General features: G+C 39.1%; 2 protein-coding genes across 2 annotated transcripts in view; both read right to left on the reverse strand.

Annotated features, from left to right (window-relative positions):
* CPLANE1 (ciliogenesis and planar polarity effector complex subunit 1) overlaps positions 1-8,408 on the reverse strand; it is a 56,919-nt gene extending 48,511 nt beyond the window's left edge. Inside the window, 10 exon segments of the mRNA XM_072860898.1 lie at positions 638-916; positions 1,158-1,409; positions 2,204-2,354; positions 4,831-4,865; positions 4,867-4,920; positions 4,922-4,939; positions 5,328-5,466; positions 5,704-5,842; positions 6,550-6,685; positions 8,322-8,408. Of these exon segments, the coding sequence (XP_072716999.1) occupies positions 638-916; positions 1,158-1,409; positions 2,204-2,354; positions 4,831-4,865; positions 4,867-4,920; positions 4,922-4,939; positions 5,328-5,466; positions 5,704-5,842; positions 6,550-6,685; positions 8,322-8,408 (1,290 nt within the window).
* A 6,034-nt stretch (positions 8,409-14,442) lies between these two features.
* The window catches only part of NUP155 (nucleoporin 155), a 31,732-nt gene continuing 25,393 nt past the window's right edge, over positions 14,443-20,781 (reverse strand). Inside the window, 5 exon segments of the mRNA XM_072860899.1 lie at positions 14,443-14,859; positions 16,113-16,213; positions 17,008-17,144; positions 19,330-19,440; positions 20,392-20,512. Of these exon segments, the coding sequence (XP_072717000.1) occupies positions 14,721-14,859; positions 16,113-16,213; positions 17,008-17,144; positions 19,330-19,440; positions 20,392-20,512 (609 nt within the window). The 3' untranslated portion in view covers positions 14,443-14,720.

Raw genomic sequence — 20,781 nt, forward strand, 5'->3', positions numbered from 1 at the left:
GGAAGAGAAGTTGTATTCCATCAGCAAACACAAAAATTCTGAACTTAACATGGTTGGCGACAGTTGCAAGACCTCTTCCTTCAAAGGTTTCCCTTCTCCCAGACTTAGCTCAATTTAGAAGTGACAGAAAAATACATGAAAAAGCTTTTAGCAAGCCTTAATTGACAACCTTAAATGAAGATGTAGTGGACACATGCACACAGCACCATTGGGACTGCTGCTGACTGCTCTAAAACAGTAGTGGCCTAAGATAGAAGGGTTTTACAGAATCCTTTCTGCATCATTCTGAAAGGATGAGTTGGTCAGAGTAGCATACCTGTCAATGCTCTGAACCAACTCTATAGATATAGAAATCCCAAATTCTTTTACAGTTCCAGAAAGAATATATAGTGACAGTTTAAACTGTCCCCTTTACTACATTTTACTGAAATGTCACCCAGACATCAAAGGAATAAAATTTCAGAGAAAACTGTGTATTCATTGTTTTCCAGATCAACACTATTCTCAAAACAACTTTATAATTCAAAGGAATTTATAAAAATTTCACAATGAACTGAGGTACTCAGTTTAAAAATTGTGCATTTTTATACACATGAAGTTTTTTACTTAAAGCCTACAAAAAAATTCATAACCCTACCTTGGAGTTCAGCAAATTCTGACGGATATTTTCAAGCCGTTGGGTTGAATCAAGCAAAAGGGATCTTATAAATCCTGATGGTGAAAGGTTATTAGGAAATCTAAGCACTGTTATCATGTATCCATCAGAGACAACGAGGTAGGGTAATCTTGAATGTGAAGCAACAGAGAATCTCTGTCTCATAAGATCACTTTCAGAAGCTGAAGAACCAAGAGACTGACTAGAGTCTTGACAAAAAGAGTGCTGCTGTCTAAAATAAAGATACATCAAAAAAAAGAAGTGACTATCATATGTAATAAACATGAACAGAATAGAGAAGAAATAACTTATGACCATTTGATAGCACTCACACTACTGTCCCAATAGGTCCATTCAGAATTTTAAGGAAGTGTCTAAATTTTTGCAGGATGAGCACTCTGAATAACACTATTTATGCTTGCAAGATGCTAGTATTTTGCTACAGTTGCAACTTTCTGAAGTTAAAGAAAAATAAAAACAGCTTTAAGTGTTTTCTTATTATTTCAATAAGTATTATTTAGGTTAGGATAATTAAAAAAACCCCCCAACAACAAAAAACAAACAAACAAAACCCCCAAAAAATCCACCCCCAAAACCAACACAAAACCAAAACACCCACAACAGCAGCAGAAACAACATCAATTACTGACCTGATAAACTTGGATGGGACCATGCTATTCTTGCTACTACAACCTTTAAGGCTACCCGAAACAGTTACAAAATATAGTGTGTTTAAAAACAAAATCTGGGTTGCCTAGAAAGAAAATGTGTAAAGAAAACATAAATGTTTGTATCAAAATGTCATTATTGTAAAAAACAATTTCCATTAGCAAGTTATGCATTACATTTGATGTACTGGAAACATTATTATACATCAAAATGACATTGCACTTCAATATTTATTACTATTTAGAGTATTTATTGATTTCTATACCTATGTCTACATTTGAAAAACAATTAAAGATTATTATATACTCAAAATATAATTCAATACTCTTTTTAACATAACTTTTTCTAAAACCCTCAAAATAACATAAGATCACTCTTCTCCAGTCTTTTTGGTGAATAACAACTGGAGCTTTGAAGGACTGCATCATCCCATCCTGGTACACTAAATAAGCTGGTCCATATTCCCTGTCATTAGCACTAAAAACTACATCAAGATTTGGCCTGAGATTTGGCCTTTGAGTTGTTAGGAGGAATAACATTATGAAGTGGGAACATAACCTCCTCTACATCTTAGGCTGAGGCTTGATTGAGAATCATCCAGATACAGTTCAATAACTTAATTTAATTTCTTTATTATTGTATTTCTTGGAGATTAGAAATAAGAGAGGAGCGTACACGGATTTCTTAACTGAACAACAGCATTCAAAAAATTACAAGTTGTGGCAGAATTTCTTAGCTATGGATATCAATGTGAATATAATCACATGTATCAATACAAATGCTGAAAAATCGCTACTAAAAATGTGTTATCAAATCCTTGTTACCACTTCATTCAAACTGAACTATTAGCTTAAATGACATACTGTCTGTCATTCATACCTTTGGATCAGTTTGATTAACAGCTACTGCAAGTAAAAGTCCATCTCTTGCACATAGCAAAGCTCCTCTTGACTTTACAGACACACAGTGAGGAACCAAATTAACAAGAGAACAAGTCTGCTGTACCCAGTGGATCTGGTATGGCAAAGAACTGAATACCAAAAAAAAGACAACAAAACCAAGAGGTTACTCAGATATACTGAATGGGATGACTTGTACGTACTAAAAAAAAACCCAAAACATGCAAGACAAACACACACAAAACATGTACAATTAAAAAAAAAATAAAAATAAAATTTTCTTCAAATGAAAAACCTTACAAATGAAGCAACCTTATAAATGAAAAATATTTTGTGTTTACACAAGTTTAAAAATTATGTCTGAATGATGAGAATTATTTTTATGGGATAGGAACTTGGGCTATATGCATAGAACATGCAAATAAATATAGATGCATTAAGATGCATAAATATAGATGCAAAAAAAAAGCATTAAGATGATAAAATGAAGTAAATAATAGTAAGTACTGAAATTGAGCAATAGTTGGCATAAAAAATTATGAGTAACATGGCTGAGAAATGTGGTTAGAATTTCAGGCTGCAAGTACTACAGTATAGATATGCACTTTGTGGTGGGTTGCCTTGGCTGGCCACCAGGTGCCCACCAAGTGGCTCTATCACTCCCCCTCCTCAGCTGGACAGGGGGAGAGAAAAATACGATGAAAGGCTCATGGGTCGAGATAAGGACAGGGACAGCAATTACCGTCACGGGCAAAACAGACTCAACTTGGGGAAATTAATTTAAATTATTACCAAAAGTCAGAGTAGGATAATGACAAATAAAACCAAATTCTTAAAACACCTTCCCCCCACTCCTCCCTTCTTCCCGGGCTCAACTTCACTCCCGATTTCTCTACCTCCTCCCCCCGAGGGGCACAGGGGGATGGGGAATGGGGGTTGCGGTCAGTTCATCACACGTTGTCTCTGCCACTCCTTCCTCCTCACACTCTTCCCCTGCTCCAGCATGGGGTCCCTCCCCCGGGAGACAGTTCTTCATGAACTGCTCCAGCATGGGTCCCTTCCACAGGGTGCAGTCCTTCAGGAACAGACTGCTTCAGCATGGGTCCTTTCCATGGGGTCACAGGTCCTGCCAGCAAACCTGCTCCAGCGTGGGCTTCTCTCCACAGGGTTCCAGGTTCCAGGAGCCTGCTCCAGTGCGGGCTTCCCACGGGGTCACAGCCTCCTTTGGGTGCATCCACCTGCTCTGGCATGGGGTCCTCCACGGGCTGCAGGTGGATATCTGCTCCACCATGGACCTCCATGGGCTGCAGGGGGACAGCCTGCCTCACCATGGTCTTCACCACGGGCTGCAGGGGAATCTCTGCTCTGGCGCCTGGAGCACCTCCTCCCCCTCCTTCTTCACTGACCTTGGTGGCTGCAGAGTTGGTTCTCTCACATATTCTCACTCCTCTCTTCTGGCTGCTGTTGTGCAGCAGGGTTTTTTCCCCCTTCTTAAGTCTGTTATCACAGAGGCGCTACCACTGTCACTGATTGGCTCAGCCTTGGCCAGCGGTGGGTCTTTCTTGGAGCCGGCTGGCACTGGCTCTATCGGACATGGGGGAAGCTTCTGGCATCTTCTCACAGAAGCCACCCGCTACCAAAACTTTGCCACACAAACCCAAAACACACTTGTACACTGGAAATCTTATGCTCTATTTCATTTTTTGGTATTACCAGAAAGGCATTACCATGCTACTGACAAACTGAGTGAAGAGTGATGCTGCTTAGTAGGGCAAGGAGGACATCATTACTAAGTTAATATCAAAAGGGCATCGTTTAACAACAGCAGTTGTACCATTTCAAATATAGGGCATAATTTTAGCAAGTTACACAAGTTATACCTGCAGAGGATATATGCATTTAAACTCACACATACATGTATCTCACAGAGGAAGAGGAATGGACTATACATGTACTCAGGATCATTATTCAATTGCACTTTTAAGTGGCTGTATCAGTATAACTATTTCAGTACACAGTCCCAGCCCAGATAAAGAAATCTGTGTGTGTATACACGTGCACACACACGCTCTTACATAGTCTAGGCATAAAGAGATGAAAAGGGGAACAGAAAACAAATAAAATATACAAATATGCATAATAAAGAAGAGAAAGAGATATTTAGGGCATTCATAGCTGCACAATATGCACTAGTAAAATAAGAAAAACAAGAAAAGAAAACTATTAGCACTATGCAAAAAACTTCCTGACATTAACACAAACATGTGTGCAGGCATGGGTATGTATACATAGCCACCCACATACAGTGATAAATACACCTAAATAAAATTGAGTGTAAGTTAATAATGAAGTATGAAATAAATACATAAATGCTGTTGCATTAACCACATAAAATATTTGAAAATGACCATCTTGTCCATATATGCATATATAGTGTGGAATGCTACGAACATACACATGCAAACATAAGTACATGCTTGTAACTATAAGCTAATTGGATGTTAATGTAAGTGTGTTCAACTGCAGCTCTGAATCCCCACTCTAAAGCACTTTATTATAAAAATCTTCCTCTTAAGCTAATGTAACTTCAAATATCTTTGAACTTACCTAATATATTTAAAGCTATTTTCATGCCATCAAAGAATAAAAAAATGTGAGCAGCAAACATTCTCCAGAGTAAAACACAAAAGAGCACAAAACAGAAATCACCCCGTATCTATGGGAGGAAAAAAACCCAAACACAACAACAACAACAAAAGACAAAACACCACCAAAACCAAAACAAAGATACCCCAAAAACCTGGCACACAATTTCCTTTTTAATTATTGATATATTTAGATCAATAGCTATTACAATTCAGATTAAATAACATAATGTTGTCATTCAGAAATATAAAGGCTGGCAAGAATATTACTGGGCCAGATGAACTTTGATCTGATCCAGTATGGCTGTTCTTATGTTGTCATTAAATCTAATACAAACTGAACTATTAAGCCTACACACAACACCAAAGAGGCAGATATCGCTCTCAAAATTCACTGTAGCTTCTGTGGCTCTAATTTACTCAAGAGATTAAATGATTGGTTTAGGGCCTATTTTTTACCTCATTTTGTATGAAAGCAGCATGCACTCCAACTTCTTTTTCTTCAGTAGAAGGCACCATGACTGATTCATCAGGCAAAATTTGCGTCCAATGCCCAGAAGAAGAATTTTTATAAGAGGATGTATTTTCATGTTCTGTGCTCGCACACAAATAAATAAATAAATAAATAAAATTATTTACTGTATTTTAAAATTATACAGGAGATTACTAAATGCAAAAAACTGTACCATTCAAGTGACAAAAAGGACATTTGTCAAAGCTTAGCTAGCACACAAATTATACACATGCAAAACAATGTGAGAATATAGCTTTTACTTGAGCAGTAACATTTAACAAAAGGAAAAACACTTTCACTCTATTCCATTTTTCAAAAGACTAATTGAAAAAAAGCCTACTTTGTGCTGCTGCAACTACTTTTCTAGACTCTTCAATTGCTGGCACAATTTTCAAGCAGTCCTGATCTTTATTCCAAAGAAATAGCTCTCCTGTTGTAAGTATTCCTGCCAACCAAGCACCTGTGTTCATTGGGGGAGAGATATTTTGAAGGATATTATTGTGAAGTACTTAAAATTACTTCCCTTCCATCTTAGCCACAGTTCTAAAGCTGACAGTGAACTGGCAGATCCTTTAGATATTCTATCTTTCTAAACTGTTACAACTACAAATAAAATAACATGAGTTTGTAATATATAAAATAGAATAGAATATTTCAGTTGGAAGGGACCTACAATGATCATCTGGTCCAACTGCCTGACCACTTCAGGGCTGACCAAAAGTTAAAGCATGTTATTAAGGGCATTGTCCAAATGCCTCTTAAACGTGGACAGGCACGGGGCATCGACCACCTCTCCAGGAAGCCTGTTCCAGTGTTTGACCACCCTCTCGGTAAAGAAACGCTTCCTAAGGTCAAGTCTGAACCTCCCCTGACGCAGCTTTGAACCATTCCCACGTGTCCTGTCACTGGATCCCAGGGAGAAGAGATCAGCACCTCCCTCTCCCCTTCCCCTCCTCAGGAAGCTGTAGAGAGCAATGAGGTCGCCCCTCAGCCTCCTTTTCTCCAAGCTAGACAACCCCAGAGCCCTCAGCCGCTCCTCACAGGACATGCCTTCCAGCCCTGTCACCAGCTCTGTTGCCCTCCTCTGGATGCATTCAAGGACCTTCACATCCTTCTTAAATGGTGGGGCCCAGAACTGCACACAGTACTCAAGGTGAGGCACTTAACAATTTCTTGATGGTGTTAAAACAACTACATTTTTCAACAATGACTGCAGTCAAGGGATTTTCTTCTTTGTCTTCCCCGATGCCAGATTAATTTCATTTAAATGTTTATCATCTAGAAGAAAAATAGCCTCTTTTTCCTATTGAAAGAAAAAAAAAGAGCATTTCATTTTTTAAAACATTATTTTCTATGTAAGCCTGCAAAATAATGCAGACAGAAATAAAAAATGTTAGGGAAAAATAATTTAAAAAAAGGAAAATATGTTACAGCTGCAATTACCACATTAACTTCATTCTTTAGCATATTTGCTTTACAGTACAACATCATATCTAGCATCAACCTACACTGATGACCAATTTGGTTCACAGGTTTCAAACTATTAAACTAAATTTACAATCATTATTAAAAAGTTTGTCAAAGTACCGCAACTGAACTACTTGCCAACAAATGCAAGATTAGACACTAGTTATCTCATCTTGTAGTGTTTAATTCAATGAGATTTTTGCCAGTGATTTCAACAAAAGGAAGAACAGGCCTTAAATAGTTACCTACTTAAACTCAAATCATATATAAGAAGAGAAGAAAAAAAAACCATTAGTCTCATTTTACCAAAAAAGCTTAAGAAAACATGTCTTTCAACAGATGCAGCAGGGAATGGGAAAAAAATATTTTTGTTCATGATTTCCAGTAATGTACTGTTAAAAAAAATTTTTTTAAAAAAAGGTTATGAAAAACTAGAACCATCAAAATAAGAATATCATGTAAGGGACATGTTTTTTGGAAAAAAACAAACAACAAAACAAAACAAAACCCACCAAACCAAAACCCAACCAACCAACAAAAAACCAAAACCACACCAAAAACAACAACAACAAAAAACCCCTCCCCATTGTTTATCCGAGCAATTTTGAATCTCTGGCCTCAAGTCAAGAAGACAGAAAAACAAGCCATTTATTTCAATAACTCTTAAGCATGGTACTTTCAAATCATCTCCTAACACTTTTTTTTTTTTTTTTACACCCCCCCATAAATAGAAGTGCAAAGTGTGTTGCCGTGAAAAGCTGAAATCAGGACTCAATCGTCGGGATGACTATTAAGCAGGTATTCTTTATTGCAGCGCTGGGCAGCACTGGGGATCGCTCCGCCACAAGTGCTCCGCCAGGTTAGCACAACACATCAGTTCATATACAGAAAAATCATACATATTCATCAGATTTCCTGAAAAGGGCAGTCTTATGGTGATGAGTTCCCGGAATTCATTTACATAGTCCAAGCATGCGCAGTAAAATTAGGGTTAGGGTCTTTTCACCCTCCCGGTGGTCGTCCATAGTCTTCCTCACGTTGCCCGTTAGTTGAACTTTGGGCTTCCTGTGTCCATAGATAGTCATTGAGTTAGCTCATCAGTCCTTCGGCCTCGGAATGTCATAAGGGGGTCGATTTAAGCTAGTTCTTTGGTGCTTATCTTTGGCACAATCGTCCTGAGTTCCTGTTACCAGTGATTTAATTAGGAAGCCTAACGAGCTTGCTCAAGGCCTGCTTAGTCCTATCAGGTAAGAAGTCACAGGAAATGTCCCACCATCAACTCTGCTCAGCAGGTAACTAAAACGTATCTTTGCCGGGGGAAGAGAACAGAAGAGAACAAGGATGGGAGTGAAACTAAAAAAATACAAGTCTATGTCTTAGTCAGGGATTGTCAGGGATTTAACCCTTTCAGTGTTATAAAACTAAAAAACCCCAATTCTTTGCAGAATTTTATTTAAATAAAAGTTCATTACACTTATCTGTCCAATCCAAGAGATGCAAGGCCGTGGTTTTCTTTGCTTGATACATGTAGAGATGAGAACATCTAGCGTAATCTCCATTCTTATTAAACCTCTAAGTAACCATTATAAAGAAAACCAAATAGCGGCTTTTTCACATACCCATAGAGAATTTGAAGAGAAAAAAAAGAAAAAAAGTTTTTATTATTTGGGGGGGTGGAGGGTAGAGGATGGGAATCGGGACACAAACTCTTAACTATAGAAGCTTCCTGCTAAACACAAACAGAACTGATTCTTACCTATATTTCCAAACTAAAACAGCTATTTTCATTCACGTAGCTCACAGGCTATTTGCAGTTCAGCCGTGCAGATTACGTGCTTGTTCCAGGAGGAGTTGAGAGAAAGGAGCCACAAGACAAAGTACCTTGCTAGAAGCTCTAATAAGAACGTAGAAAGCGAGGAAAACATACTGTAGTCTCCTAAGCGCAAGAGATCTGAAACTCAAGCAAAATACCAGCTGGGCTCCTTGGGCTCAAAGGACCGGCTACGTTTCAGACCCAAGTCCACGCAGAGGGAGAGGGCAGGAGGAGGGCATCCCAGTCTCGGAGCCACCTCAGGTCGCAGGGTGACAAAACACGGTACACCCCACAACCGAAGGGCACCAGTGACGGCCGCCAGGCTGCTGCCTCACGTTTCGGGGGATTTATTCGGAGGGCGGCACAGCCCCGAAGCAAGACAGAGCGTGGGCAAGCCGCTTCCCACTGTGCAGAGAGTGGTGGTGGGGGAAACACGGACAGGACAGACTTACCCCGCTCCTCCGGGCGCCATCCACAAGAATCCCACCACCACTTTTGCCCGAGTCAGGGCGGAGACGGTCCCTCAGGCTAACGACAGCCCTCAGGACACAGACAAAGGGAGATCGTGCGTGCCCAAATCGCTGCTCACCACAGCCAGCAGAGCCGGGGCACTGATGGGCCACCACAACACCCGGGAGCCGGAGCCAGAGCCGGAGCCGGATCCCGGCACCGTCCGGGCTGCACTCACTCCATCACTACACGAGCCGCCGCCACCTGCTGTCGAGTCAAGGGCCAGAAGCAGGGCAAGGGTAGCGCAGTGCGCAGGCGCGAGCCTCACCCGACGGATTGCCACCGCGCCGGCCGCAAGCTCAGCCCTCATCCCGGCAGCCGCCTTCGGGTCGTCTCCCTAACTAGAGCTCTCGTCATTACAAGAGTGGATCACCGTTTGTCTCCCCGAGTCCCCTGGCCGGGCTCAGAGTACGGTTTCCCTCGGCCCCTTCGCTTCTGAACCTGCCGGCTTTGGCAGGAGACCACGAAGACCTGATTAGCACCTCTCCCCAAGAGGGAAAACCGGGTGCTACGTACCACCTACAGCGACAGCTCAGGGACAATAGGGCACCCTGCTGAGGTTGCCGTAAGGGAGAATTTGTATCATCATCAGTATCTGGGGATCGGGGGATGAGTGACAGTAGGAGACACAGCTATAAATGACCAACACTCCCTATCACATATAAGAATTTAGGTGAAATAAAAGAAGTAGGGTTAGCAGACCGTCACTTTGTATTTCATCACCTTGAAATGTAATTGATTCCCTTAAAGCAGCTATTCCCTCAAACCACTTTAGACCAAGTCCCTTTCTACCTTCCCTTAACCACAACCTTGATTGAATCATAGAATCATAGAATGGTTTGGGTTGGAAGGGACCTTTACAGGTCATCTAGTCCAACCCCCTGCCATGAGCAGGGACATCTTTCACTAGATCAGGTTTCTCAGAGCCCCGTCCAACCTGACCTTGAATGTTTCCAGGGATGGGGCATCTACCACCTCTCTGGGCAACCTCTTCCAGTGTTTCACCACCCACATCATAAAAAATTTCTTCCTTATAATAGTCTGAATCTCCCCTCTTTTAGTTTAAAACCATTACCCCTTGTCCTATCACTACAGGCCCTGCTAAAAAGTCTGTGCCCATCTTTCTTATAAGCCCCCTTTAAGTACTGGAAGGCCACAATAAGGTCTCCCCGCAGCCTTCTCTTCTCCAGGCTGAATGTCATGGTTTAGCCCCAGTCGGCAACTAAGCACCACGCAGCCGCTCGCTCACCCTCCCTCCTCCTGGTGGGATGGGGAGAGAATCTGAAAAGCACAAGTAAGAAAACTTGTGGTCTGAGATAAGAACAGTTTAATAATTGAAATAAAATAAAAAATTGTAATGAAAAGGAAAATAACAAAAAGAGAGAGGAACAAAACCCAGGGAAAAACAAAAATAAACAAGTGATGCAACCGCTCACCACCCGCTGACCAACGCCCAGCCAGTCCCTGAGCAGCAATCGCTGCTCCCCAGCCAACTCCCCCCAGTTTCTATACCGAGCATGAGGCCATATGGTATGGAATAGCCCTTTGGGCAGTGTGGGTCAGCTGTCCTGGCTGTGCCCCCTCCCAGCTTCTTGTGCACCTGGCAGAGCAGGGGAAGCTGAAAAGTCCTTGACCAGTGTAAACACCGCTTAGCAACAGCCAAAACATCACTGTGGTATCAACATTATTCTCATCCTAAATCCAAAACACAGCCCTATAGCAGCTACTAGGAAGAAAATTAACTCTATCCCAGCTGAAACCAGGACACTGAACAACCCCAACTCTCTCAGCCTGTCCTCATAGGAGAGGTGTTCCAGCCCTCTGATCATTTTTGTGGCCCTCCTCTGGACCTGCTCCAACAGGTCCGTGTCTTTCCTGTGCTGAGGACTCCAGAGCTAGATGCAGTACTCCAGATGGGGCCTCACCAGAGCGGAGTAGAGGAGGAGAATCCCCTCCCTCGACCTGCTGGCCACGCTTCTTTGTATGCAGGCCAGGATACAGTTGGCTTTCTGGGCTGCAAATGCACATTGCCAGCTCATGTCCAGTTTTTCCTTCACCAGTACCCCCGAGTCCTTCTCTGCAGGGCTGCTCTCAATCCCTCCATCCCCCAGCCTGTGCTGATACCAGGGGTTGCCCTGACCCAGGTGCAGGACCTTGCACTTGGCCTTGTTGAACCTCATGAAGTTCACATGAGCCCACTTCTCGAGCTTGAGAAGAGTAACATTGGGACAGAAGAAAAAAAAAATTACGAACAAAAGTAGTCATCCAATAGTTGATAATTTTGTTAATAACCTACTCACTTGAGAAATGGTTCACATTGGTCAGTTACTTCCTTGTACTTGTCACCATTTGTTTCACCTACTGCATTAATCCACCCCACTCCTTTCCTCTGATCTCAGGTTTCTACATCCCTCCAAATTTAAATTGGGAAACAGAACCTACCCTTTCTCCATGAGAGCAGAGCAAGTACTATGAAAACAGAAGGCAATGTCTACATGTGACGGATGCACTCCTGTTTGAACTAACTGAACTTTGGTCCAGGCAGGTGCTCAGCAAGTAGGCCTAACCAAAATTAATCCTATTGTGTGAGGCTATCAGTGAGAACCCAGCACCAAACCCAAAAAAAGGGTTTGGTTGGAGACTGGGCTGATAAGTGGCCTAAACTGCATGAACACAGCAAAAAATCTGACTAGAAATCAACCACTTTACGCTATAAATATCTGCAGCCATCAGGGTCTGTTGAGCTCTTCCTCCATAGCAGCTGGCTGTGAGGTGGTGATCTCCCCTTGAGTAGGGACGCCTCTCAAGGTTACCCCCCAAGGCTGAGAGATCCCTTACCTGACACCAGACATCAATGGGTTGGTAAGTGACATTTTTTGCATGCATGTAACATTTAAGATACGTATAGTAAGCTTACGCAATAATCTTTGTATCCCATACTATCTTTAAGTGTAGTAAACAGTATTGACCGCCAATCCATCTATACTTATTAAATATTTTACATACCTAAATTTACTGATTAGAACTCAATAAACTAACTACTAGCTCAGATCTGCCTGAATGATCTCTGACTTTTCTCCTGAGACACTACACTGAAATTACCTGCAATCATCCTGAAAACATCAAAGATAAGAGTATTTCAAAGTGTATAAAGAGTTAGTTTGAAAAACTTGTAATAGTGCTAGAGGCATTTTTACTCTATAAACTGAGAAAAAAAAAAAAGAAGAGCTGAACATCAAGTCTGTGACTTGTGCCTGTTCCCAACTCTTTGTTAATTTCTCTGGATCTGAAAATAGAAATCTATTTATTTAGATTACAGAATATGGCTCAATACCATATACTTTTGAGCAAATATTAAAATTTAGGAAAAAAAAGTTAAATACATCAGGCAAGACTTGGGACATCACTTTTATGGTGTATGAACACAACTGCAATAACAAGACTAGGGTAAATGTACATGACATCCTTGGTGTGAAACATAGCTACCAGCAGAAAATAACTTGCAATAGCTAAAGATAGTTTACTTTATATGGAAAGACAGAAATCTTTTTCCCAGGACATAAAGTAATTCCTCTATTTAAATAATTTGTGAGGAAATTTCAACACTGACAAGAGAAAAGCCAATATTAAGATTTCAACTCTATTTTGATCTAACAAGAGGTAAAAAACAGATTTATTTTAATTTACATATGACTTCACTGGGTGCATTCTCTGGCTGAAAATCATCAGAATGTACCTGGCAGTTCACAGGGAAAGAAATTTAATGGCTGTACTTTAAACAAAACTTCAGAGCATAGTAATCATATCTGGTAGTACAGGCTATAAGTAGATAACTTGCATGTAAAAAAAGTCTTAATCCATACCTTTTTTTTCTGTTTTTTGAACACCTGTGATATGTGTATCAACTACTCATTCTCCTGGAAAAAAAATACATTAACCTACTCTGTATACCTATATAAAGATATTTGCTTCTTTCCCCCATTAAAAATCTATCCAAACTTTTTTATTATTTACTTAGATGAAAAAGTAAAGTTATTTGAGGAAGACTAAAGACCAACATGAACTGGTAATATCTTGTGCATAGTATATAGAGTTTATGTTGTTGAATACGTATACAATGCATAGCAGTAAAATGGAGACAAAACAACTTTCTTTGTCAGATGAGATTTTAAAGTCTTAGGAAGCATGTATACAAGATGATGCATAGGCTTTGCTCATTTTAACGAATATACACAATTTGGTGCTTGTGTGAATGTAATGAAAACAGACAGAAGTTACTTATCTTCTTTAACAGACACAACATTTATTAAAATGGTATAGGGAAAATAATTTGATGGGCTGTCCTGGTTTTGGCTGGGATAGAGTTAATTTTCTTCCTAGTAGCTAATATAGTGCTGTGTTTTGGATTTAGGATGAGAATAATGTTGATAACACACTGATGTTTTAGTTGTTGCTAAGTAGTGCTAATACTAAATCAAGGACTTTTCAGCTCCCCATGCTCTGCCAGGTGCACAAGAAGCTGGGAGGGGGCACAGCCAGGACAGCTGACCCACACTGCCCAAAGGGCTATTCCAGACCATATGGCCTCATGCCCAGTATAGAAACTGGGGGAGTTGGCTGGGGGGCAGTGATAGCTGCTTAGGGATGGGATGGACATCAGTAAGTGGTTGGTAAGCAATTGCATTGTGCATCACTTGTTTTGTACATTCTTTTATCATTATTATTATTATTTTCTCTTCCTCTGCTGTCCTATTAAACTGTCTTTATCTCAACCCATGGGTTTTACTTTTTTTTTCCGATTCTCTCCCCCATCCCACCGGGGGTGGGGGGGAGGGTGAGCGAGGCTGTGTGGTACTTAGTTGTTGACTGGGGTTAAACCACGACATGGGCTTTAAATACTGTTCTTTCACTTGTAATACAAATTAGGTTGCTAGTTTCTGCAATTTTATCCCAAACATTCTATTTACAGAGGCAAGTTATATTTAAGGGGATAGTTAGATAGAAATAATCATTATCTTTGTTATTGAAAGACCTGCCAATAAACTCATGCACAGTTATGATTGCATCACTACTCCAATATGACCACATTTACAACCCAACTCATCTACATGTGCTTTTATCACCATCTTGCCTTCTGCAGTTGTCATTTCTTGTTTTGATACTTGTAAAACAGCTAGATTTTACATCATACTTTTCTCCATTACTTTATGTTAAATAAAGAAAAATATTTTCCAAATATTTTTAATCCTCAAGGGAAAGATCATACAATGTATTTTATTTCAACACTATTAAAAAAGATTTCTATTGTTAAAAAATTTGGTAGTAGCAAAAGAAACTCAATTTGTCACATTTACATTCTACAATTTGTAGATACCTTTAGAATAGCACGAATACAGGCCACACAATTGGTAACTGCAGCAGGAGATACAACTTTCTCAGAATTTCTTTCTGAGGATTTGTTCTTCCAGAGATTCAGTGCAGACATCTGAAACTTTTATTTCATAGTTCATTTTATCTGAGCTAATGAGTCTGTTATTATATTAGTCAATTAGTGAAGCCATTCTAATTTAGCCTGTAGTGATTTAAAATTCCCAACAGTAGTCTGCACCATTAGCGTCGGGCTCATAGACTGAAGTTCAACCAAGTAGCAACTAACAGCATCCAAGCAAATATTTGTGAGTCGTTGCCTGTAAAGAAAACAGAATAATAACAAGCTCCTTTTTGTTTCTGTATATTAGAATTCATCTAAAATAGAAAGTGAGCATTCTTTGAGTTTTAATGCAATATCAGCAAGACATGTCAGCTACTTTTAAGTATTTAACTGTTTATTAGAAAAATTGATTTTTGAAAGCTAATGCTTGTGACTGAGACATAATGGGAAAATAAATGAATCATTACTATTTATCTGATATTAAATATAAAAATTAAAACATGATACAGTTAATAGCAAGGTGAAATATTTAGTTAATATTTAGATATGAATACAGGAAGTTATTAATTTAGATAGCAATTTAAAATCTAACATGAACATCAAATTACAACAATTTAGATATTAATATCTAAGTAGATATTAAAATTAGACAACATTCACTTAAGTTCTATATAAGTTAAGAGTATTTAAATCAGCTAACCATAAAAGCCCAAAAAAGTGAGGAATAAATAGATGTAAACTCTATATTTGAACGGGGGATATTTGCATGTATATTTTCAACAGAATCAGAAAAGTGTATGGTTAAAAGAGTTATCAAGACTTTGTCTAGTTCTGCTCGTTGTTTCTGAGACAAGATAGTTCTGACTGGAGTTTGTATAGTCTATTCACAAAAGTTGCCAAAGCTAAAGATTCCATAATATGCAGGCAACTTCTTCAAGTACATAGCTATTCTTTTAGCTAGAAACTTTTTCTAATATTAAACCTAAATTATTTCCTGTTGCAGACTAAGCTGAATTCTAGTCTTGAAGAGTGATTCATCACCAACCTCTTGAAAACAATTTGGGAAAATCTATGCCTGTTTAGTCTTCTCTTTTCCAGAATGCAAGAACTCAGTACTTTTCCAGAATACAGAACTCGGCCTTTCTTCGTGAAACATTTCACTGTTTCATTCACAAAACACCTGATTCTCATTTTTCCCCAGATTCCCTCAAATTTGTCTGTACTACTCCTTAAAGTACATTGCCAAAATTTGCAAGATAATCCTTTCAGTTCCTCATGAATCTTCAGTGAAGTGGAGAAAATTATCTGTATTGATAATAGTTTATAGGGAGGACCCTACAAGTTTGTACCAACTGGTTTAGAATGAGCAGTCTCAGTAACCACTACTTGGAAAGAAATAATAAGTTCGCCCAAAAGAAAAGAAGAAAAGCTTTGGGGATTGCAGAAGTGCACTGCTTTAGGATATTTCATATATTTTACTATTTATTAGGATATAGTTGCCTTTCTTACCTCAGAAGTACTCTGCTTGGATCATGTACATATCCTGATAATAATACATGAACACACTCTAAAAAGTGTAAAGGCTTTTTCCTTCTATTCCAATATGGGTCCTAAAAAAAGATTCCAAAATATTAAGGAGATGAGAAATACATATATGTATAAAAATGGTATCAATATACCATACCATTTGTATGAGTATACAAATTGCCAACTGTGGTAATTATTTATTAATTGCAACAAAAATGTAAGAGAAATGGGAATTCTATCTTAAACTATATTAAGTTTATGTTTCGAGTACTATTTTGACTTTTGAGTACTAAAACATACATGAATTTAACTCAGTTTTCCATTGCCTAACGGTCTGTAAAGTAAGAGATTTTAGCAAGTTCTGAATTCCTTACACTGTAAGGAATCTGTGTAAAAAGAAGCAAGTCAGTTCTCTTTGTTTTAATTCTGTTTAAGCCTGTTCTACAAATCAAAAGTTAAAAATATGAATTCTTATTCTTTTTGCCTATTGCATCTAATCTATTATTAGAGAAGATGCAGTAATATAGCAAATTTTAATCATTAATAGGAAACAAATAAAAGTAATATATTCAAGATATGCTGTTCCTTCTGCAACATAACTATTCTGATCCTATGTAATCCTAAATCAGCTTTAGGTGAAGTAAAAGGATTAACAAAATCAAAACAATTTTCCTCATACTTTAGGACTGAAGTTAATAAAATCAACAGGGGAAAAAAAAAAAAAACAACATTAAGAACCTTTGAGTAAAAAGGAACAAAAGCTATGAAGTTGATATTTTGATATATCACACCTTACATAATTTTATTTTCAACTACTATCAATCAAGGTCTTACTTTGGCGGGAAACATAAAATAATTTTGTGGCTATCTTCCTTACCCGTGCTTTAAACAACTGGTCATATACTTCAAGCAGCCTTGGCAATGGCACTCCAATTTCTTGCATGGTATATGTTACAAAACCTACATCCCAGTTCAAAGTGCAGACCTGTTGCTCTAGAAACTGCACTAAAAAATCTGGAGGACAAAAATAATGGGATGTTTAGATTCCAACCTGTTAATGGTATTCTAGCAAAGAAAGGCATTTGAAAGTGATTTACTAGCTCCAAGTTTGATTTTCTGTCTTCCACATAGTTGGTACCTTTCACCTGTGAAGCAGATGTAAGTTTCCCCCAATCTGCACAGAGGAAAGGATATGCAAAATGTAACTAACTCCAAAGACGGTATTAAGCTATCAGCAATGCATGACAGGGATTACTTACACAGTTCTGCCACGGAACTATGCAGTTAAGAAAAGTTCATTAACTTTTGTTTCATCACAAAAGAACATACTATCATTTCATTTGCCAGAATAGCCAGCTCTATCTGAAACACTACTGCATCTTTATCATGTTTAAGTGTCAGTAACAATATTTTAGTATTGTAAAAGAACATTTAGTACTGTAACAAGATATTTTCCAGGTTTTTATATAATATCAAGTCATCAGAACATTTGAGCATCTCAAAAGCAGAAAGAAGCTCCAAAAGGATCCAGAAATCTGAACTGTTTTTAGAATCTGCCCCTGCAGAGAGCAGTAGATACTTCAAAAGACAACAAATAAATGTGGTTGCCTAAAATATTATTATCTAGAATCATAGCATCGTATAGGTTGGAAAAGACCTTTAAGATCATCAAGTCCAACCATTAACCTAACGCTGCCAAGTCCACCACTACACCATGTCCCTAAGCACCTCATCCAAACGTCTTCTAAATACCTCCAGGGATGGTGACTCCACCACTTCCCTGGGCAGCCTCTTCCAAGGCTTGACAACCCTTTCAGTGAAGAAATTTTTCCTAATATCCAATCTGAACCTCCCCTCGCGCAACTTGAGGCCATTTCATCTCGTCCTATCACTTGTTACCTGGGAGAAGAGACCGACCCCCACCTCTCTACAACCTCCTTTCAGGTCGTTGTAGAGAGCAATAAGGTCTCCCCTCAGCCTCCTTTTCTCCAGGCTAAACAACCCCAGGTCCCTCAGCCGCTCCTCATCAGCCTTGTGCTCCAGACCCTTCACCAGCTTTGTTGCCCTTCTCTGGACACGCTCCAGCCCCTCCATGTCTCTCTTGGAGTGAGGGGCCCAACACTGAACACAGTAGTCGAGGTGCGGCCTCACCAGTGCTGAGTACAGGGGCACGATCACTGCCCTAGTCCTGCTGGCCACACTATTCCTGATACAAGCCAGGATGCCATTGGCTTTCTTGGCCACCTGGGCACACTGCTGGCTCACATTCAGGCGGCTGTCAACCAACACCCCCAGGTCCTTCTCTGCCTGGCAGCTTTCCAGCCCCTCTTCCCCAAGCCTGTAGCGTTGCATGGGGTTGCTGTGACCCAAGTGCAGGACCTTGCACTTGGCCTTGTTGAACCTCATACAATTGGCCTCAGCCCATGGATCCAGCCTGTCCAGATCCCTCTGCAGAGCCTTCCTACCCTCAGGCAGATCAACACTCCCGCACAACTTGGTGTCATCTGCAAACTGACTGAGGGTGCACTCGATCCCTTCATCCAGATCATTGATACAGATATTAAATGTGTATAAATACACATTTTTACTTTGTACTTTGATACAAAAAAAACTTTACTGCTTTCTAAAATGCGATCTGCACAGCCATCCAAAAGTAACTGTTGCTGCCTTCTAAGGTTCATTCAGGGTGAAAACCTGTAAATTCTGGTTAAATCCCTAGATAAACTCTAGGAAAAACTGCACCTGTAAAAACTGTAATGGTTTTGTAATCATACAATTATACTGTGTTTACAAAATTAGAGGCCAATAGGAATTCTATTTCTGCTTTTTCTCTAACCTCCCTCTCCTCAATCCCTTGTCAAAGTCATTGTAATAATGAGCAAGGATCACAATGCTTTTGTTCCTAATTTTTTGGACAAAACTGAAAAGCACCACCCAGCTACCCTCAAGATCAACTCCATCACTACTGACAGTTGAAATAATTTGTTGCTTCAGCTACAGCAAAAATTTTCACAAATAACCACAGTAATTATGTATCACAAGCATTGGAGGAAATAAAATTATCAATATTCTTTCCTTTTAGATTTTAGAGAGAGAGACATTTCCTAGGTTAGAATCTTTTTTTAAGAGGCTAAAAAGAAAGCTGAGACCCATTCACGTAATGCGTATGTTTATTCATTATGCAGGCTAAACCACTTGCCTAAAGGAAAGTAATGAGGTGTGCCAGCATATATCTTTCTAAGCAATACCATCTTCAGACTAAGTGCTTGCATTCTGTCAGCAGGGCTCAGAGACACGCTATTGCTCAACTCTGAAAGAGAAAAGAAATAATTTAGAGAGAACTTCAGGGGAAAAAAACAACCAAACAAAAAAAAGCTCAACATTTATTCACAACTACACTGAGGTACTTAAATTTACTACTAACACATTAAAATCTTATGCTAGTGTCAGTGCAAAGTCAGCACATGGAAGTGGAAATACAGCTCTTTCTGGTATGTATGCACATATATTCACAGATTTTTGTTTCCTTGAAGTTCCATGCAAATCTACTGAAAAAAAGCAACTACCAAAACCAACACAAAAAACACTACCATAGCTTTTCCCTCAAATCACTGTCAATGTTGTTTGCACAATGGCAACATCAAGCACAAAATCCAAGGGAAAAAAAAAAAAACAGGAAGAGAGAGTGAATTACCCACTTATGGTAAAGGTTGAGGCAGATTATCACAGCTGAGCAGCTAGGCTTGCAGAGCTGCACCCACTACTCTGCTTCTCTATAAATGGACAAACCCCTTACACTTCCACTCCTGTCAACATTATAAAAACGCTGAACTCCCTGAAGATTCTTTAATCTTTGTCATGATAAATTTAATATTTTTGTTATAATTTCCTAATAGTGAAACCTTCAGACAAAATTTCACAGGTATTCTGAAGTCCATACATAATGGCATCTAAGAACAAGAAGGGATGAAATGACTTCTTAAATGTTATCTGGAATGTGATTATTCAAGCCATACATGCAATATGGTCCAACATATGTAAAAATATTACTTTCTGTCCTTTAGGCACAGAAGCCAAAGGTAGTAACATTAATGAACTACTAGTTAACTGTGCTTACCAAATAAATTACAGAATAGTCCAGAAAAGATGCATCTCACCTGGACAGCATATCAGTAGCAGCACATAATCAGTATTAAAAGCTTTAATTGTACCATTTTCCTATAGTTCTAGCTTGTACCATTCCTAGTCCATTAAGACCTACCTTTCTCAATGATTTCTTGCCAGAGAGTTTGCACCAAGATAGGATCAGAATGACCCGCACAATGTATAATTGCAAGCTTACACTCTGAGAGCTTAAAAGGGTCAGCAAATTCTCCATACAGCTGAAAGAAAAATGATCAGGTTTTACATTTCAAGTAGGATAAAAAGGAAATTTAAAATCAGCTTTTCTTTATTTTGTATGGTAGACATTAGACTAGTAAAGGTACAACTTAAGTAACTGTTGTCAAACACTAAATGAAAATTATTTACTACATTTAGTTTTACCTCTTAAATACAATCCCCAATTTTATATGAAGTTATAATTAATACCATTAATTTTCTAACATGACACTCCCAATAAATCAAGAAATCTGATGCTTAATAAAGAAGA

Source organism: Ciconia boyciana, chromosome 4 (genome assembly GCF_034638445.1).
Source record: "Ciconia boyciana chromosome 4, ASM3463844v1, whole genome shotgun sequence".
Taxonomy (NCBI): domain Eukaryota; kingdom Metazoa; phylum Chordata; class Aves; order Ciconiiformes; family Ciconiidae; genus Ciconia; species Ciconia boyciana.